The sequence below is a fragment of the Stegostoma tigrinum genome, chromosome 15 (genome assembly GCF_030684315.1).
Source record: "Stegostoma tigrinum isolate sSteTig4 chromosome 15, sSteTig4.hap1, whole genome shotgun sequence".
In the NCBI taxonomy this organism is placed as follows: Eukaryota; Metazoa; Chordata; class Chondrichthyes; order Orectolobiformes; family Stegostomatidae; genus Stegostoma; species Stegostoma tigrinum.
The window spans coordinates 70,197,454-70,216,978 of NC_081368.1; the positions used below are offsets into that span (position 1 = coordinate 70,197,454).

General features: G+C 50.8%; 1 protein-coding gene across 5 annotated transcripts in view; it reads right to left on the bottom strand.

Annotated features, from left to right (window-relative positions):
• The window catches only part of dock11 (dedicator of cytokinesis 11), a 272,082-nt gene that overhangs the window by 70,808 nt on the left and 181,749 nt on the right, over positions 1-19,525 (bottom strand). For all 5 annotated transcript variants that reach the window (XM_048544154.2, XM_048544150.2, XM_048544152.2 and 2 more), the window contains 3 exons: positions 13,748-13,814; positions 12,848-12,895; positions 330-469 (listed from right to left, as the gene is read on the bottom strand). In XM_048544154.2, the coding sequence (XP_048400111.2) occupies positions 330-469; positions 12,848-12,895; positions 13,748-13,814 (255 nt within the window). The remainder of the gene's footprint in view (positions 1-329; positions 470-12,847; positions 12,896-13,747; positions 13,815-19,525) is intronic.

Below are 19,525 nucleotides of genomic sequence, written 5' to 3' on the forward strand. Positions count from 1 at the left end.
CTTTCTGTCAATTTGTTAAAGGAATAAAGTGATGCTTGTCCACATACATGTGCATGCATGCACACCTGAGAAGCAGCATGTGTGTGTCAGTGCGCAGGTCAGTTCCTGCGATGTATATATAAGAACTTGCATGTGGCTATGATGTTAGTGAGACAGAGAACACGTATGCGTGTGCGCGCTTGTACAAATGTGTCTGCGCATTTGTATGGATGTATGCACGCGTATAGGCATGTGAGAGTGCACGTACATGTGTGTAAATGTGTACAGATGTGTGAGAGTGCATGCACACAGGTGTTATGTGAATGGATATGCCTGTTGCCAACACTTACTGTGGTTAAGTGTGAATGAGCTGTCTGCATGGCCAATCTGAAGTCGGGAATGCATTACTCCTGTTCGGCTCCGAATAGCGGGCATAGTCAGGGACCTTCTTTCACTCACAGATTGTTTGGAGCCTGCTCCTTCTTGAACCCTTGGATGAGAAATGTAGTTTAAAATCTCCCCCATCATTGAGCTCAAAATATTTACTTCAAAATGTAACAAATCCTTAAAGCATAAAACACACATTACATGTATAATCACAGTGGCTCAGCAGTTAGCATTGCTGCCACAGAGCACCAGGGACCGGGTTCAATTCCACCCTTCGACGATTGTGTGGTGTTTGCACATTATCCCCTGGTCTGTGTGGTTTTCCTCCAGGTACTCCAGTTTTCTCCCAAACTCCAAAGATGTGCAGGTTAGGTGCATTGGCCATGCGAAACTACCCATAGTGTCCAGGGATATGCAGGCTAAGTGGATTAGTCATGGGAAATGCAGGATAGGTCGCTGGTCTGAGTGGGATGCTCTTCAGAGGCTCAGTGTGGACTTGAGGATCTGAGTTTCAGTTTTTCACACTGTGGGGGTTCTATGTTGAATTGGGTACAGCAGTTTTACAGCTTAAACCACCGAAGCTAAAACTGCACGTGATAAAGTGAAACGTATTAGAATGAGATGGAGAACTGAAATTCAGCACTGATTATGGTCAAATAATCCATTCAAATAAATGATGTAGCAAATATGGATTCCCAGTCAAATGGGGGTTGGAGAAGTCAGCAACATTAAAGAATGATGAAACTTGGATACAGCACCTTTTCTGGGCTCAGGATTCCCAGAATCACTTTCAATTATATGAAGTTATGGATGTGAGTTTGCTCGCTGAGCTGGAAAGTTCGTTTTCAGACGTTTCGTCACTTTTTTTTTATTTGAAAAAATATACTTTATTCGTAAGATGTACAAAAAATAAAACATATTTACACACCTACCCAGTCATGCAAGCCGCTCCGGGTTACCCAGGGGGTACATACACCAACTAAAGGAAAAAAACAAAGAAGGAAAAAAAAACAAAGCAAAGAAAACACCCCGGCAGTCGTCATCCCGCACAGTCCCCGTTGGCCCCCTGACCAGTTGGGGAAGGCGCCAGCTGGGCCTAGTTACCAGATAGGGTTCTTTTTTCTATTCTGGACGAGGGGTTTCATACGGTGGTCTTTCCCCACCGTGCCTTGGCGGCGGCTGCCCCAAGCTTTAGCGCGTCCCTCAGCACGTAGTCCTGGATCTTGGAGTGCGCCAGTCTGCAACACTCGGTCGGGGTCAGTTCTGTCAGCTGGCAGACCAGCAAGTTGCGGGCAGACCAAAGAGCGTCTTTCACCGCATTGATGGTCCTCCAGGCGCAGTTGACGTTGGTCTCGGTGTGCGTCCCCGGAAACAGCCCATAGAGCACGGAGTCCCGCGTCACGGAGCTGATCAGGACGAACCTCGACAAATACCACTGCATCCCCCTCCAGACCTCCTGCGCATAGGCACACTCCAGAAGGAGGTGATCGACAGTCTCGTCCCCTCCGCAGCCACCTCGAGGGCAGCGTGCAGTGGCGCAGAGATTCGGGGCATGCATAAAGGATCTCACTGGCAGAGCCCCTCTCACCGCCAGCCAAGCAATGTCCTTGTGCTTGTTTGAAAGTTCTGGCGATGAGGTATTCTGCCAAACGACTTTGGCAGTCTGCGTGGGGAACCACACGACGGGATCCACGCTCTCATTTTCCCGAAGGGACCCGGTGATACTACGTGCTGACCAGTGCCTGACGGCCTTGTGGTCAAAAGTATTTCCTTTCAAAAATTTCTCCACGAAGGACAGGTGGTATGGAACGGTCCAACTCCTCGGAGCGTTCCGCGGCAACAAGGCCAGGCCCATCCTTCGCAACATTGGGGGCAGGGAGAACCTCAGTAAGTAGTGACACTTGGTGTTTGCGTACTGAGGATCTACGCACAGCTTGATGCAGCCGCACACAAAGGTAGCTGTCAGGGCGAGGGTGGCGTTCGGTACGCCTCAACCCCCAAATGAAGTGGAAGATGGCCAGGGTGACTGCAGCGGCGCAGGTCCAGGGAATAGGCCAGGCCTGCGTCACATACAATAGTACCAAAAGCCCCTCGCACCTGACAACCAGGTTCTTACCTGCGATGGAGAGGGACCGGAGCGTCCATCTGCCCAGCTTCTGCTTCAATTTGGTGATACGCTCCTCCCAAGTCTTAGTGCACGCCCCAGCTCCACCGAACCAAACACCCAGCACCTTCAGGTAGTCTGTCCTGACAGTGAAAGGGATGAAGGAGTGGTCATCCCAGTTCCTGAAGAACATGACCTCGCTCTTACCCCTATTGACTTTGGTACCCGAGGCCAGTTCAAACTGGCCCCAGATGTCCAATAGTCTACTCACCGACCGACGATCGGTGCAGAAGACGGCGACATCGTCCATGTACAGGGAGGTCTTGACCTGAAGGCCTCCGCTGCCTGGGATAGTCACGCCCTTCAGGCTCATGTCCTTCCTGATGGATGCGGCGAAGGGCTCCACACAGCACACGAACAAGGCAGGAGAGAGCGGGCAGCCGTGCCTGACTCCAGATCTAACAGGAAAACTGTCTGATTCCCACCCGTTGATCGAGACTGCGCTAACGATGTCGGCGTAGAGCAGCTGGATCCAATTGCGGATGCCCTCCCCGAATCCCAATTTGGAGAGGTCGTCCCTCACGTAAGCATGAGAGACCCTGTCGAAGGCCTTCTCCTGGTCCAGGCTGACAAGGCAGGTGTCCACCCGCCTGTCCTGGACGTAGGCGATCGTATCCCTGATGAGCGCGAGGCTCTCAGCGATCTTTCTGCCCGGCACAGCACAGGTTTGGTCAGGGTGAATCACCGACTCCAGGACAGACCTGGCCCGGTTGGCTATGACCTTGGCCAGGATTTTGCAGTCCACGTTCAATAGTGAAATGGGACGCCAATTCTTAATTTCTTCCCTCTCCCCCTTCCTCTTGTAAATGAGGGTGATGATGCCTTTCCTCATGGACTTGCACATTTCCCCTGCCCGAAGTGCACTATCGTACACCTCCAGCAGGTCCTGGCTGACCAGGTCCCACAGAGCAGAATACAGCTTGACCGGTAAGCCATCGCTTCCGGGAGTCCTATTCCTCTCCAAGGACTTGAGGGCTTTGGTCACCTCGTCCAGGGATATCGGCCGGTCCAGCCACTCCCTCGTGCCGTCGTCTAAGATCTCCGTGATAGACGACAGGAACGACTCGGAGGCCGTGCTGTCCATGGGCTTCGTGTCGTACAGTCCGGCATAGAAGGATCTGCTGATCCTCAAAATGTTGGGCCGCGATGACGTCACCGAGCCGTCGTCCTCCTTCAGCTGGCTAAGCACAGAGCTCTCTTTGTGCACCTTCTGAAAGGAGAAATGGGAGCACGTCTCGTCCTGCTCCACGGAGCGGACCCTGGACCAGAAGGTTATCCTGGAGGCCTCCGTGGCGAAGAGCGAGGCTTGCTGGCCCCTCACCTCGCGGAGGTCCTCCGTGACATCGAACCCCATCAACTGCAGAAGGAGCAGGTTCTGCACCCTTTTCTGGAGTCGCGACAGATTTCCCCGCCTCTCTCTTGCCTTCTGAACACCCTTGAGGACAAAGAACCTCTTGATGTTCTCCTTCACCGTCTCCCACCAGTCGCCCGGAGACTCAAAGAGGGGTTTCACGGTTCTCCAAACGGCGTACTCCCTCTTAAGCTCCTCGACGTTCTCTGGGGTCAACAGAGTCTTGTTGAGCTTCCACGTCCCCTTACAGGACGACCAGCCGGCCGGCAAGCGACAGCAGGAGGCAGTGGTCAGAGAAGAACACTGGCTCGACGCCGGTGGACTTGACCGAGAACACCCGTGACACAAACAGGAAGTCTATCCTTGAGCGGATAGACCTGTCTGGCCGCGACCAGGTGGACCTCCGCTGCGCTCCGTCTGCAGGGGTGCTGAAGACGTCGAGCAGCTTGGTGTCCTTCACCGTGCCCATCAGGAATCTGGACGTGACGTCCAGTTGACTCCTCCCACCCGCTGTCCCCACGCTGGATCTTCCATCTGCATCGATGGTGCAGTTGAAGTCTCCGCCTAGGATGACCGGCCTGGACGTAGCCAGCAGGGTTGGAAGCCGCTGCAGGACGGCCAACCGCTCATTCCGTACCGCTGGGGTGTACACGGTGATCAGCCTCAGGGGAGCGTTCCTGTAGGTGACGTCAGCCACTACGAGGCGCACCCCCATCACCTCCTGAACTTGAGAGATGGTGAAGTCGCGCCCCCGCAGCAGAATAGCCAGGCCCGAGGAGCGACGGTTGTTACCGCCAGACCAGATCGAAGGCCCACAGGTCGAGGCGCCGGACCATTTCCCATACCTGCCGAGATGCGGTATCCCGCATTCCTGCAGAAACAGGAGGTCCGCCTTGATGGTGGTCAGGTAGGCCAACGTGGACACACATCTTGCGGTGGACTTGACACTGTGCACGTTAATGCTTGCAACTCGTACCCCCATTGTGGGCAGTGGCCACTGTACCCTCCCCAAGTCCAAGGTCCAGCCCCTCCATCTGTCCCTTCATGCCCATTGCCCGGGCTAACTGCTGGACGCTCTCCGGGCGCAGGAAACCATCCGTGCTGCCTTCCGGGTGGCATCCCCCCGTCGTGGGTGCGAATGCAGGCGGGTCCGGCTGTGGGTCAGGCTGGGGACGCGCTGTCTCCTCCTTCCCGCCTGGAAGTTCCGGGGGGCCCTCCAGTGCCCCAGCGGCACTTGACTGGGTGTTGGAGGGAGCCTCAGGACGCCTCCCGTCACCTGAAGGCGTGGTGCTGCTTTCCTTGTCCCCCGAGATCTTTAACTTCTGCTTCAGGCGGGCCCTCTCCAAATCCCCCTCGTCAGAGGAGCTCTTATAGCCCCCCTGTAGCTGCCTCTTCCTGCCGGATGGTTGCGGTTCCTGGGCCCGTCGATGCACCTTCCTCTTCACTTTCCGGACCGTCGTCCACTCCCCTGGGTCGCCTGTTGCCGCCTCCATCGACTCCGGGTTGTCGGGCGGGGGCGGAGCCTGCAGAGGCGCTTTGCTGGCCTCGGGCCCATCCTGCGGGGCTGGGCCCTCCTGCACGACCTGGCCCTCCTGCACATTAGTGGGGTCCTTGCTGGGCCCTAGTCCCTTCCTGTGTCATTTCCTGTGTTGGTGATGTCATTTCCTGTTCTTTTTCTCAGGGGATGGTAGATTGATTTGGAGCCAATGTGTTTGTTGATGGAGTTCCAGTTGGAATGCCATGCTTCTAGACATCATCCTCCCAAGGAAACCTATCCAGATAAATAGAAAGCGGGACATAACACCATAGACCTGTCTGGCCGCGACCAGGTGGACCTCCGCTGCGCTCCGTCTGCAGGGGTGCTGAAGACGTCGAGCAGCTTGGTGTCCTTCACCGTGCCCATCAGGAATCTGGACGTGACGTCCAGTTGACTCCTCCCACCCGCTGTCCCCACGCTGGATCTTCCATCTGCATCGATGGTGCAGTTGAAGTCTCCGCCTAGGAGGCTCACTGATGATGTTACCTAGTATGGTGACAAAACATCTTGGAACAAACCTTCAAGCTCCGTGAACCAGCTTACATCTGGAACAAAATAAAGACCCACTCTCTTGTGGACCGAGAGGAGGAGGAGTGCTGTCTTGGAGGTGAAAGGAAGACATCGCGTTGGCTCTGCACCCTTGCAACCAGTGGATCTTAATGGTGGCTTCGGCCTAACGTTGGTTCAGGGGAGCAGCCAACCTGCACGATGGCTGCGGCAAGTGCTCGTGCCCCAGGTCAGGGGGTCCGGAACACCATCCGTGTTTCCGTAAAGAAGGTGGATGAAGGTGCACCTGTGGACCGCACGTTCTTCGTGAAGAGGGTCCTGTTGGACTGTTGTGGGTTCGCTGCTGCGGACATTTACTGCCTGCAGGATTTCCCTGGAGGAGGTTTTTACGATGTGATCTTCAGGAGTGTCAAGTTTTGCGAACGCTTCCTGGAGGTTTTCAAGGAGAAAGGAGGTGAGGGCCCCCTCTCTGCATTGACCGCTGTCCCGCTGTGTGTGATGCCAGCGCAGAGGAGCCGTATGGTGACTGTACACATGTACAACCCGCATGTGCCAGCAGTTGATGGCCTGACCTTCCTTGGAAGGTACGTGAAGGTGGAAGGGGACCTAACAGACATCATGGACCCCTTTGGCATCTGGACCAGTAAGAGGCAGGTCAAGGTGACGCTGAGGATGGGCGCGGACGGGAACGTCGTACACCCACCGTCCAGCTTCGCGATCGGCGGGAGCAAGGGCTACCTGACCTATGCAGGGCAACCTAAAGTCTGCCATGCCTGTGGTAGGTCAGGTCATATGGCGGCCGACTGCAAAGCCACCATCTGCAGGGAGGAGGGACACCTTGCAAAGGATTGTCCACAAGAGAAAAGCTGCAACATTTGCGGGGAAGCGGGCCAGCTCTATAGGGCATGCCCGCAGCGGGGGACCACCTACGCCCAGGTCGCCGGCAGGGGCAATGCGGGGCCAGCACCCCCGGAGGAGAGAAAGGCACCAGGGCCCAGCAAGGACCACACTAATGTGCAGGAGGGCCAGGTCGTGCAGGAGGGCCCAGCCCCGCAGGATGGGCCCAAGGCCAGCAAAGCGCCCCTGCAGGCTCCGCTCCCCCCCGACAACCCGGAGTCAATGGAGGCGGCGACAGGCGACCCAGGGGAGTGGACAACGGTCTGGAAAGCGAGGAGGAAGGTGCGTTGACGGGCCCAGGAACCGCAACCATCAGGCGGGAAGAGGCAGCTACAGGGGGGCTATAAGAGCTCCTCTGACGAGGGGGATTCGGAGATGGCCTGCCCGAAGCAGAAGTTAAAGATCTCGAGGGACAAGGAAAGCAGCACCACGCTTCCAGGTGATGGGAGGCGTCCTGAGGCTCCTTCTGACACCCAGTCACGTGCCGCTGGGGCACCGGAGGGCCCCCCGGAACATCCAGGCGGGAAGGAGGAAACAGCGCGTCCCCAGCCTGACCCAGAGCCGGACCCTCCTGCATCCGTACCCCTGACTGGGGGATGCCACCCGGAAGGCAGCACGGACGGTTTCCTGAGCCCGGAGAGTGTCCAAAAGTTAGCCCGGGCAATGGGCATGAAGGGACAGATGGAGGGGCTGGACCTTGGACTTGGGGAGGGTACTGCGGTCACTGCCCACAATGGGGGTACGAATTGCGAGCATTAATGTGCTCAGTGTCAAGTCCACCGCAAGATGTGTATCCACGTTGGCCTACCTGACCACCATCAAGGCGGACCTCCTGTTTCTGCAGGACTGCGGGATACCGCACCTCGGCAGGTACGGGAAATGGTCCGGCGCCTCGACCTGTGGGGCTTTGATCTGGTCTGGGGGTAACGACCGTCGCTCCTCGGGCCTGGCTATTCTGCTGCGGGGGCGCAACTTCACCATCTCTCAAGTTCAGGAGGTGGTGGGGGGCGCCTCCTAGTAGCTGACGTCACCTACAGGAACGCTCCCCTGAGGCTGATCAACGTGTACGCCCCAGCAGTACGGAATGAGCGGTTGGCCGTCCTGCAGCGGCTTCCACCCCGGCTGGCTTCGTCCAGGCCGGTCATCCTAGGCGGAGACTTCAACTGCATCATCGATGCAGATGGAAGATCCGGCGTGGGGACAGCGGGTGGGAGGAGTCAACTGGACGTCACGTCCAGATTCCTGATGGGCACGGTGAAGGATGCCAAGCTGCTCGACGTCTTCAGCACCCCTGCAGACGGAGCGCAGCAGAGGTACACCTGGTCGCGGCCAGACGGGTCTATCCGCTCAAGGATAGACTTCCTGTTTGTGTCACGGGTGTTCTCGGTCAGGTCCACCGGCACCGAGCCGATGTTCTTCTCTGACCACTGCCTCCTGCTGGCCGACTGTCACTTACACGTCGACCAGCCGGCCGGCAAGGGGACGTGGAAGATCAACGTGACTCTGTCGACCCCAGAGAACGTCGAGGAGCTTAAGTGGGAGTACGCCGGTTGGAGAACCGTGAAGCACCTCTTTTAGTCTCCGGGCAACTGGTGGGAGACGGTGAAGGAGAACATCAAGAGGTCCTTTGTCCTCAAGGGTGTTCGGAAGGCAAGAGAGAGGCGGGGAAAGCTGTCGCGACTCCAGAAAAGGGTGCAGAACCTGCTCCTTCTGCAGTTGATGGGGTTCGATGTCACGGAGGACCTCCGCGAGGTGAGGCGCCAGCTAGCCTCGCTCTTCACCGCGGAGGCCTCCAGGATAACCTTCTGGTCCAGGGTCCGCTCCGTGGAGCAGGACGAGACGTGCTCCCATTTCATCTTTCAGAAGGTGCACAGAGAGCTCTGTGCTTTGCCAGCTGAAGGAGGACGATGGCTCGGTGACGTCATCTCGGTCCGAGATTTTGAGGATCAGCAGTTCCTTCCATGTCGGACTGTACAACACGAAGCCCACGGACAGCATGGCCTCCAAGTCGTTCCTGTCGTCTATCACGGAGGTCTTAGACGACGGCACGAGGGAGTGGCTGGACCAGCCGATATCCCTGGACGAGGTGACCAAAGCCCTCAAGTCCTTGGAGAGGAATAGGACTCCCGGGAGCGACGGCTTACCGGTCAAGCTGTATTCCGCTCTGTGGGACCTGGTCGGCCAGGACCTGCTGGAGGTGTACGATAGTGCGCTTCGGGCAGGGGAAATGTGCGAGTCCATGAGGAAGGGCATCATCAGCCTCATTTACAAGAGGAAGGGGAAGAGGGAAGAAATTAAGAATTGGCGTCCCATTTCACTATTGAACGTGGACTACAAAATCCTGGCCAAGGTCATAGCCAACCGGGCCAGGTCTGTCCTGGAGTCGGTGATTCACCCTGACCAAACCTGTGCTGTGCCGGGCAGGAAGATCGCTGAGAGCCTCGCACTCATCAGGGATACGATCGCCTACGTACAGGACAGGCGGGTGGACACCTGCCTCGTCAGCCTGGACCAGGAGAAGGCCTTCGACAGGGTCTCTCATGCTTACATGAGGGACGTCCTCTCCAAACTGGGGTTCGGGGAGGGCATCCGCAATTGGATCCGGCTGCTCTACGCCAACATCGTTAGCGCAGTCTCGATCAATGGGTGGGAATCAGACAGTTTTCCCGTCAGATCTGGAGTCAGGCAGGGCTGCCCGCTCTCTCCTGCCTTGTTCGTGTGCTGTGTGGAGCCCTTCGCCGCATCCATCAGGAAGGACGTGAGCCTGAAGGGAGTGACTATCCCAGGCAGCGGAAGCCTTCCGGTCAAGACCTCCCTGTACATGGACGATGTCGCCGTCTTCTGCACCGATCGTCGGTCAGTGAGTAGACTATTGGACATCTTCGGCCCGTTTGAACTGGCCTCGGGTGCCAAAGTCAATAGGGGTAAGAGCGAGGTCATGTTCTTCGCGAACTGGGACGACCGCTCCTTCATCCCCTTCACCATCAGGACAGACTACCTGAAGGTGCTGGGTGTTTGGTTTGGTGGAGCTGCGGCGTGCACTAAGACTTGGGAGGAGCGTATCACCAAATTGAAGCAGAAGCTGGGCTGGTGGACGCTCCAGTCCCTCTCCATCGTGGTTAAGAACCTGGTTGTCAGGTGCGAGGGGCTTTTGGTACTGTTGTATGTGGCGCAGGCCTGGCCTATTCCCTGGACCTGCGCCGCTGCGGTCACCCGGGCCATCTTCCACTTCATTTGGAGGTCGAGGATGGACTGGGTCCGCAGGGACACCATGTACGAAGACCTGGAAAATGGGGGAAAAGGGCATACCGAACGCCACCCTTGCTCTGACGGCTACCTTTTGTGTGCAGCTGCATCAAGCTGTGCGTAGATCCTCAGTACGCAAACACCAAGTGTCACTACTTACTGAGCTTCTACCTGTCCCCGGTATTGCCAAGGATGGGCCTGGCCTCGTTGCCGTGGAACGCTCCGAGTAGTTGGACCGTTCCGTACCACCTGTCCTTCGTGGAGAAATTTTTGAAAGGAAACACCTTTGACCACAAAGCCGTCAGGTAGTGGTCAGCACGTAGTATCCTCGAGACCCTTCGGGAAAAGGAGAGCGTGGATCCCGTCGTGTGGTTCCCCACGCAGACTGCCAAAGTCGTTTGGCAGAATACCTCATCGCCAGAACTTTCAAACAAGCACAAGGACATTGCTTCGCTGGCGGTGAGAGTGGCTCTGCCAGTGAGATCCTTCATGCATGCCCGGAATCTCTGCGCCACCGCACGCTGCCCTCGAGGTGGCTGCGGGGGGGACGAGACTGTCAATCACCTCCTTCTGGAGTGTGCCTATGCGCAGGAGGTCTGGAGGGGGATGCAGTGGTATTTGTCGAGGTTCGTCCCGAGCAGCTCCATGACATGGGACTCGGTGCTCTCCGGGCTGTTTCCCGGGACGCACACCGAGACCAACATCAACTGCGCCTGGAGGACCATCAATGCGGTGAAAGACGCTCTTTGGTCTGCCTGCAACTTACTGGTCTGCCAGCTGAAAGAACTGACCCCAACCGAATGTTGCAGACTGGCGCACTCCAAGGTCCAGGACTACGTGCTGAGGGACGCGCTTAAGCTTGGGGCAGCCGCCGCCAAGGCGCGGTGGGGAAAGACCACTGTATGAAACCCCTCGTCCAGAATAGAAAAAAAGGGCCCTATGTGGTAACTGGGCCCAGCAGGCGCCTTCCCCAACTGGTCAGGGGGCCAACGGGGACTGTGCGGGGTGACGACTGCCGGGGTTTTGTCTTTTTTTTTTTCTTTAGGTGGTGTACGTACCCCCTGGGTAACCCGGAGCGGCTTGCATGACTGGGTAGGTGTATAAATATGTTTTTCTTTGTACGTCTTATGAATAAAGTATATTTTTTCAAATAAAAAAAAGGTGACGAAACATCTGAAAAACGAACATTCCAGCTCAGCGAGCAAACTCACATCCGGAACCTCAACCTGAGCTACAAATCTTCTCAAAACTCGCTGTATGAAGTTATTTTTAACAAGTTGTAGGACACTTTCCATCCATGCAATTGAACTTTGTTGCATGCTTTCAGTACAAACTGAGTGTGTGACGGCACAGGAGCTGATGATCAGGTTTGATATCCTCTCAGGGGTTAACAGCATTGTCCAAAGAGTCGGGAGTGGTATCAATCAATTGGGAAACCATTTGTGACAGCAATGAGGATTTTTTTCTTTATCCTTCCATAGGATGTGAGTATTGCTGGCAGGATCAGCATCTATTGACCAGCCCCAATTGCCCTGGAACTGAGTGGCTTGCACATAATTGTAGAGTGCAGTTAAGGACCAGCCTGTTTGGACTGGATCTGGAGCTACATGTAAACGAGATAAGGAAAGCATATCTCATTCCTGAAAGGACATAAGCGATGGCCCTGCACGAAGGGCCTTTGTGAATGAGGTATATTTAGAACAATCAATGATAGTTGCCATGGTCACCATTACAGAGACCAGGTTTAGAATCCAGACTTTATTAATTGAATATAAATCCCATGAACTGCTGTGACAGGATTTGAACCTGTGCGCCCCCAGAACATTAATCTAGGCCTCCACAGAAACATTACCACTGTGCTCCCCAAATGGAAAGGGAGTCAAATGGCTGACATTTCAATGGAGATAAGGTCACTGGAGAAGGAAGGGAGATATCTTGTGAACTCTGGGAGAGAATGCAGGGACAGGGAAGCAGGAGAGGCCAGAGGTTCAGGGATAGAAAAACCACAGGAGGGTAAGGTTTGTTCTTAACCCCGTTAGTGCCCATGATCTCCTGGTGGCATTTGCGAGAAGTGAGGGTGTGGGAGATGGGAAGACAGCACTAAGGAATAATCAATCATCTCAGCTCTCCACAATGACCCAACAGTCAAGGCAATTGTATTAGACGTGTCCTAGCAGGTTCTGGTGATGAACAGCAAATCCAGCCAGATGTCAGGCCTCCTTGAGTGGATGTCCACTGGATGTGAGGAAACGAAAAGGGAACTCTATACTAGGGGCAAGACTTGGGATGGGGGAGAGTGTGTTTGTTGGGGACAAGGACAGCAAGGGCAGAGGTACAGGTGTGGGCGTAGACTAGGTGCTGGTGGAAAGTCAAAGGCCAAAGCTGTTGCTAGTTTGGAAGCTCAGCTGATAATGAGGTAGGCAGAGTCTAACCCTGGAATGGGCACTGAAAGAGGGGTCAGGAATCACGAACGATGAGGGATATAGAAAAACAGTGGGATAAGACTCTGTGATCCAGACGGTTGGAAATAAGGCCTTGGTTGTTTAGCCATTACAATTGGACCATTTATGTGGAAGGGCAGGTTTAAGAAAAAAATTATCTTCTTTTATCAAAATAACTGCACACTGGAAATTGGCAGCATGTTTGAATCACATACAATAATTGAGTGGTGCAACAAGCCAATCCTCCTCCTTTAGATTTAATTTGAACAAACACTGAAACAGACACACCACTGACAATCTTGTTTTACCAGTTTCCCTTATCTCACAATGTGCCCTACCTTGCAATGTGTCGTCTGCCCAAGTATCTGAACTGATGGAGACACACCCTGGGGGGACAGAACAGCCAAAGTCATACTTCCTGATTTGATTGGTCACAGGTGACATTCTACTTCATTGTACCACTTACTCAAAGAGTTTAGGTTTTATATTTCAGTAAAAGAAAAGGACTTTGTCAGTCCAAAAATGTCATCACCTGAGTCTTCTCAACAATTTCTAATTCTCACAGTGGCAGAACTTGGTAAATTGTGGGTCTCACGAGCCATGACTCCAAATAATGAAGACAAAATAATTGTATGGTTCATTAAGGGGATGTACTTGAGGCTAACTCTGAGCTTGAACAGAAGCCAGGGGAGGAAGCCCGTGTGGCACACACTGGAGGCTGTGCTGTGAGTCACTCTTTTGCAAAGGTTTGTTATTTTCTTGGACAATAATGACTGCAGAATCCTTTAATCATTCCACCATTGGTTCAATTCGCTGCAGCTCCAGATCAGTGGTTAATCTAAATGCTTCATGATTATTTGGAAGGTATTACACCTGGTCAAGGAAATAGAGTTGGCATCAGGGTGATATCATTGGCCCTGCTCCATCTAACATGAATACCCCCAGTGTAGGGAGTGACTGTCTTGAAGATGTCTGCCTGCAGGGTGTGCACCTCATAGTCACAGTCACATGATTATGGCAGACTAAGACAGACACTTGCCCACTGTTGCATTTCAATCCAAACGTGAGGGAGACTGAGGGTCAGTGTGGAATCTGTTCCCAACTGGGGAACCGTTACTTTGAAGTTCTTGCTCAAAATAAACCAGCTTGTCTAAGGGTCACTTTTCACATTACCATGTCATCATACTCTAACTCAGAAACTGGAGAAAATAAAATATGTTTATTCAAACACTACTTACTCCAAAACTGAGAGGTAATCCAATAGTTCTTGTGAGGACATTTTGTTCCAATATGCCAACAAAGCATCTTCAATTAAAAACAAACAAAGGAAAGTTTACAACTCATTAAAACCTGACAGTATTTTTTTATATATAGATGCAAGATTGTGGTAACAGTAGAGATGTTACATGAATGGCATACCTATGTCTACAATGCCATCACCTTAAACTAATTCATCAGTTACATTAATGTAAACCTCATGTCCATTTCTGGTCCAGTGTTTTTCATGGACTCAGTCTTTGGGGCATCACAGATATGGCTCCCTTTGCTGCCCATCTTTAATTTCCTTCAAAAAACCAGTTAAGCCATTTCAGAGGGCAAGTTAACAGTTAATCATTGTGGGGAGGCTTTGCAGTTACATATCGGCTGCACTAGCAGAGACAGCACACTCTCCTTCTTTTCTCTAGCTTTGATCTCTGGTTTTCCTCAGTTCTTATGCCACGTATCTGCTGTTCATTTTCTGTAATATTCACTTTGTTCCATTTCCATGCTCCCAGCCTTGTGCGTTTCCTGTTCAATGTCCTTTTGGTGCTTTGCCCTGTGCCATTTTCCATTATAGAACTTGAAGCTTTCTCTCACCAATTCGGGGCGACACAGTGGCTCAGTGGTTAGCCGAGTGCCAGAGACTTGGGTTCAATTCCACCTTTGAGTGACTGTGTCAAGTTTGCACATTCTCCCCATGTCTGAGGGGGTTTTCTCCGGGGTATCCAGTTTCCTCCCACAGTCCAAAGATGTGCAGGTTAAGTGGAATTGGCCACGCTAAATTGTCCCATAGTGTCCAGGGAAATGTAGGTGAGGTGGATTAGTGACGGGAGATGCAGGGTTACAGGGACAGGATACAGTGGTAGGTCTGGGTGTGATGTTCTTCAGTGGGTTGGTGTGGGCTCAATGGGTCAAATGACTCTATGAATTCACCAGGGTCCCTTGCCATAAGTGTCTGCAGCCCTTCAGAGAGTCATACAGAGGCTCATAGACCAACCAGAGTCACATTCAGACATTCAGTCGGCAGGGGCAACTAGCCTTTCATTCAGGATTGAACTGCTCAGCAAAGTCAAGTAGCCTTGTGGCAGGTAGGGCTGGTAATTGGTAAAGTTTAACGTCCTCAGCTCAGTGTAGGACTTGCTCGAGAAGCTTGAAGCCCCTTTTCTCCTTGTGCAAATCTGATCGTTCTCTCATAAGATAGTAGGAACTGCAGATGCTGGAGAATCTGAGATAACAAGGTGTAGAGCTGGATGAACACAGCAGGTCAAGCCACATCATAGGAGCAGAAAAGCTGACGTTTCAGGCTCAGACCCTTCTTCAGAAATGGGGGGAGGGGAAGGGGGTTTTGAAATAAATAGGGAGAGAGGGGGAGGCGGATAGATGATGGATAGAGGAGAAGATTGGGGCAGAGAAGCCAGACAAGTCAAAGAGGCGGTGGTGGAGCCAGTAAAAGTGAGTGTAGGTGGGGAGTTAGGGAAGGGATAGGTCAGTCCAGGGAAGACGGACAGGTCAAGGGGATGGGATGAGGCTAGTAGGTAGGGGATGGGGGTGGGGCTTGAGGTGGGAGGAGGGGATATGTCGGAGAAAGGGAAGGTTAGGGAGGTGGGGGCAAGCTGGGCTGGTTTTGGGATGTGGTAGAGGGAGGGGAATTCATAAGCCCAATTTGGGCTCCAGTGGACATAGTCTGGTGTTGGAGATTGCGCACAGTCTGGAGTCAGGACACTGAAAGTGCATGTAATTGGAATAAATAAATCCAACATCTGACACTGTCAATCATCAGTGCCTGAGCAACAAAATCACCACCACTGGTGCTTTCAATGAGCGCCATGTATCCTGTGAAAATGAGGACATAGACACAGCCTGCATCCTTACACTGTCTCTTTGCCTTTCAATCATCTCTACAACTTAGCCTTTGATGTTCAGTTTCTGCTTTAATCTCTAACCTCGGCAGCACATTCCAAGAGTGTTGTAAGCCTCTGAAAACAGTTTCTCTAACTTTCCATCCTGACCCTCACATCAATGACACTTTGTTCTGAACCGTTATTCCACCAGGAACTGTCTGTATCTGTCTACTCTCAGCTGCTACTTCACAAGTTAAAATGGTTCCGGAAAATTTCACTCTTGCATGGTGACAAAACAGCTCTGCACGTTCAATTAAATATAAGTAAAATACTGCAGATAGTGGAAATCTGAACTAAAAGCAGAAAATATGGTGAAAAACAACAGATCAATCAGAACCAAAGTAAGTCATTAGACTTGAAACATTAACTCTTTCTCTCTCTCTACAGATGCTGTCAAGGTAAAAAATCACATGACACCAAGGTCTTCAGAAGAAGGGTCCCAACCTGAAACATCAACTTTCCTGTTCCTCTGATGCTGCCTGATCTACTGTGTTCCTGCAGTTCTACACTGTGTTGTACATGACGCCAGGTTATAGACCAACAGGTTTACTTGAAAATGCAAGCTTTTGCAGCACAGCTCCTTCTTCAGGCATAGTTTGGGAGAGAGGGTATAAGACATTGAATTTACAAGCAGAAATGTGGCAGTCCTAACACTGGCTGCCTCTTGTTGAATGTTTAATCAATTAGGAAGGAAACTACTGATCAAAATGCAAAATCCAAATTCCTCTTGAGTCAATGATCCGAGAAAATTAAAGTTTTTTTTAATCAATGTATACAAATGGTCTTACCTCAAGTCCAACAATGCATGTTAGGTGTGAGGTCTTGCTTAGAATCTATCTATGTTTTAAACTGGAGTCAGGTTTTTTTTTCCGAGCAAAACAGAATGTACCTGTAACTACAAAAACATCTTGGATGAAGTAACTAATGTGTGTGTTTGTGTCCGTGTTTTGCGTTTTTAAATAAATTTGATGGACTGTAGCCTGGTGTCATGTGATTTTTGACCTTGTCCACCACAGTCCAACACTGGCGTCCCTGCATCACGTCCACAGATATTGCTAGATCTGCTGAGATTCTCCAGAAATTTATTTCATTTATTCCACATATTTATTTCATTCCAGCAGGCCACATCCTTTTGAATGTTACTGCTTCAGCTTCTCACCAGTGAAATAGAGTCTAAAACAACGCTCCCAGCTGCCATTCCATTATCTTTTCTGAGACCTTGCAAATGTTAGGTGCAATTTCTAGTTTCTTGCAACTGAAAGCCCCTCCACTACTCTTTTCGTTGTTACACATCCCACAACCCCTCCCCTTTGATACTTAGCAACATTTTATTAAAGTTAAAATCTACTGCATCACATTGAATTCCAGCTACTGCAGTTTTACACAAATCACCACATTATCAATATCTCCTCATTGTGGAGATTATAAGGGTGATCCATTCCAAATGATGGAACATTCTGGCATGTACACACTCCATATTAAAAGACACACCAACAACTATAGGCACCCAAACTAAGCAGATACTAAAAGAAATCATGAACTATAACACAGAACGTCCTCTATTTTTTTCCAGATTGAGAACGAACACATGCAAGTACCAGCAAGTTCATATGTCAGGTTCTGATCCTGCCCAACTTCTGATCTTCCCAACAACAATTGTAAGGTTTCAGGATCATTTCCTCCCTTACAGCAGTTTTTACAATCAACCTTTGGACAGATTGAAGCCAACATCACTTCCAGCAGCAGGCAAAGTATTTCCTGACTCATGTGAACAATCAAGGGACTAGCAATAGGGCTAAGTAAGAATCACAATGTAAAGAGACACTTTCTTTAAAAGAACTTTACCTTAAGCTACTTTGCAATGTGGTTCTCCATCAATGTCACAGTTTTTAAAGTGCATGTAATTTTCCATTCCAGCACTGCATTATTGAAATGAAAACAAAGTTGCTGGATAAGGTCAGCACGTCTGGCAGCATCCACAACTCAGAGTTCTGAGGAAGGGGCACCAGACCCAAAACGTTAACTCTGTTTTCTCCTTCACAGATGCTGTCAGACCTGCTGAGCTTTTCCAGCAACTTTGTTTTTGTTGATGATTTACAGCATCCACAGTTCTATTGGTGTCTGTTGCATTATTGGACCTCTACATTCCAAATTCAAATTCCTATATTGAAAGTTCAGCAAAAATTTCATTGGTTTAGCACTGCGGGCTGTTTAAATTATTTTAATTTTCTGATTTTCCAATCAATGTCTACCATTGGGTTGGGTTGCCATTCAATTACTGGCAAATTACAGCTAGAGAGAACTGCTTGGTCCAGGAAACAGTTTTCCATTGAATTGAATTACTGTTTACATGGAAATTGCTTTTTTTGGAAGCCCTAGTATCTGGAATACAGAATGTGGAGCTCAGACCAGGCAACAGCAGTCTGTTTTCAGAGTATTCATCCATTTGGAGAGCTTGGGAAACCCCTGTGGATATGGTTCCATGAGCTCATGGAGATGGAGGTCAGGAATACTTTTGGGGTGGTGGAGTTTGCAGACAGCCACTGTGAAAATCAGAGTTTTTATTGCATTATTGGACTCTACATTCCAAATTCAAATTCTTATATTGAAAATTCAGCAAAATATTTCAATGGCTTAGCCCTGTTGGCTGTTTAGATGAATTTAACTTTCTGCTTTTCCAATCTATGTTCAAAAGTCTACCACTGGGCTGGGTTGCCATTCAATTACTGGCAAATTACAGCTAGAGAGAACTGCCTGCTCCAGGAGTCAGTTTTCCATTGAATTAAATTACTGTTTACATGGAAATTGGTTTTTGGAAGCCCCAGTATCTGGAATCCAGAGTGTAGAGCTTAGACCAGGCAACAGCAGTCTGTTTTCAGTACATTGATCCATTTGGAGAGCTTAGGAAACCCCTGTGGATATGGCCCCAGAACTCCATGGAGATTGAGGTCAAGAATATTTTTGGGGTGGTGGGGTTTGCAGACAGCCATTGCGAAGATCAGAGTTAATGTTTCAGATCTTCACAGTTGCTGCCAGGCCTGCTGAGATTTTCCAGCAACTTCTGTTTTTGTTTCTAATGTACCACTTTAGAGCTGGCCGTGCAATGGCTCCATTTGAGGTAAGAGGGTGGGATGCTCTGAGGGCCAGTGTGGACTTGTTGGGCGAAAGACCCTGTCTCCGTACTGTCAGGATTCTATGATTTCTCATAATTTTATTATCGTGCAGAAGGAGCCCATTTGAACTTGCATTACATTGCCTAGTCTGAATCTCATGCCTTTTCCCCATATCCATGCAAATTATTTCTACCCAAATAATCATCCAATTCCCTCTTAACCCTCAAATGCCTCATTTGAATCTGCCTCCACCATATTTCCAGGTAGTAGATTCCATACCCCAACTACTTGTGAAAAAAGGATTTCCTTACATTGCTTTGTTTGTACATCGCTTCAAACCTATGCCCTCTTGTTACAGTTTCTTTTTCAAACAAAAATCTGTTTACCCTATCTCATCATCGTTCATGATTTTGAAAACAACAATTAAATCTCCTCTCAACCGTGTTCTCTCCAAGGACAATAATTCCAACTTCTTCAATCTATCCACTTTAATGAAGTTTCTCAATTCTGGAACCATTCGTGTAATTCGCTTCAGCACTCTCTCCAATGCATCCACATCTTTGCCACAATGTGGCACCAACCACTATACACAATACTCGTACTAAAAAGTCAAGAACACTGTGCTTTGTTCATTGTTTTCCACCCGTCCTGCTACCTTCAATGATCTGGCCACATGCACACTAAGGTCTCTCTGTTTCTGTAGTTCCTTAAGAATTGTACCCGCCTAATTTAACATTATCTT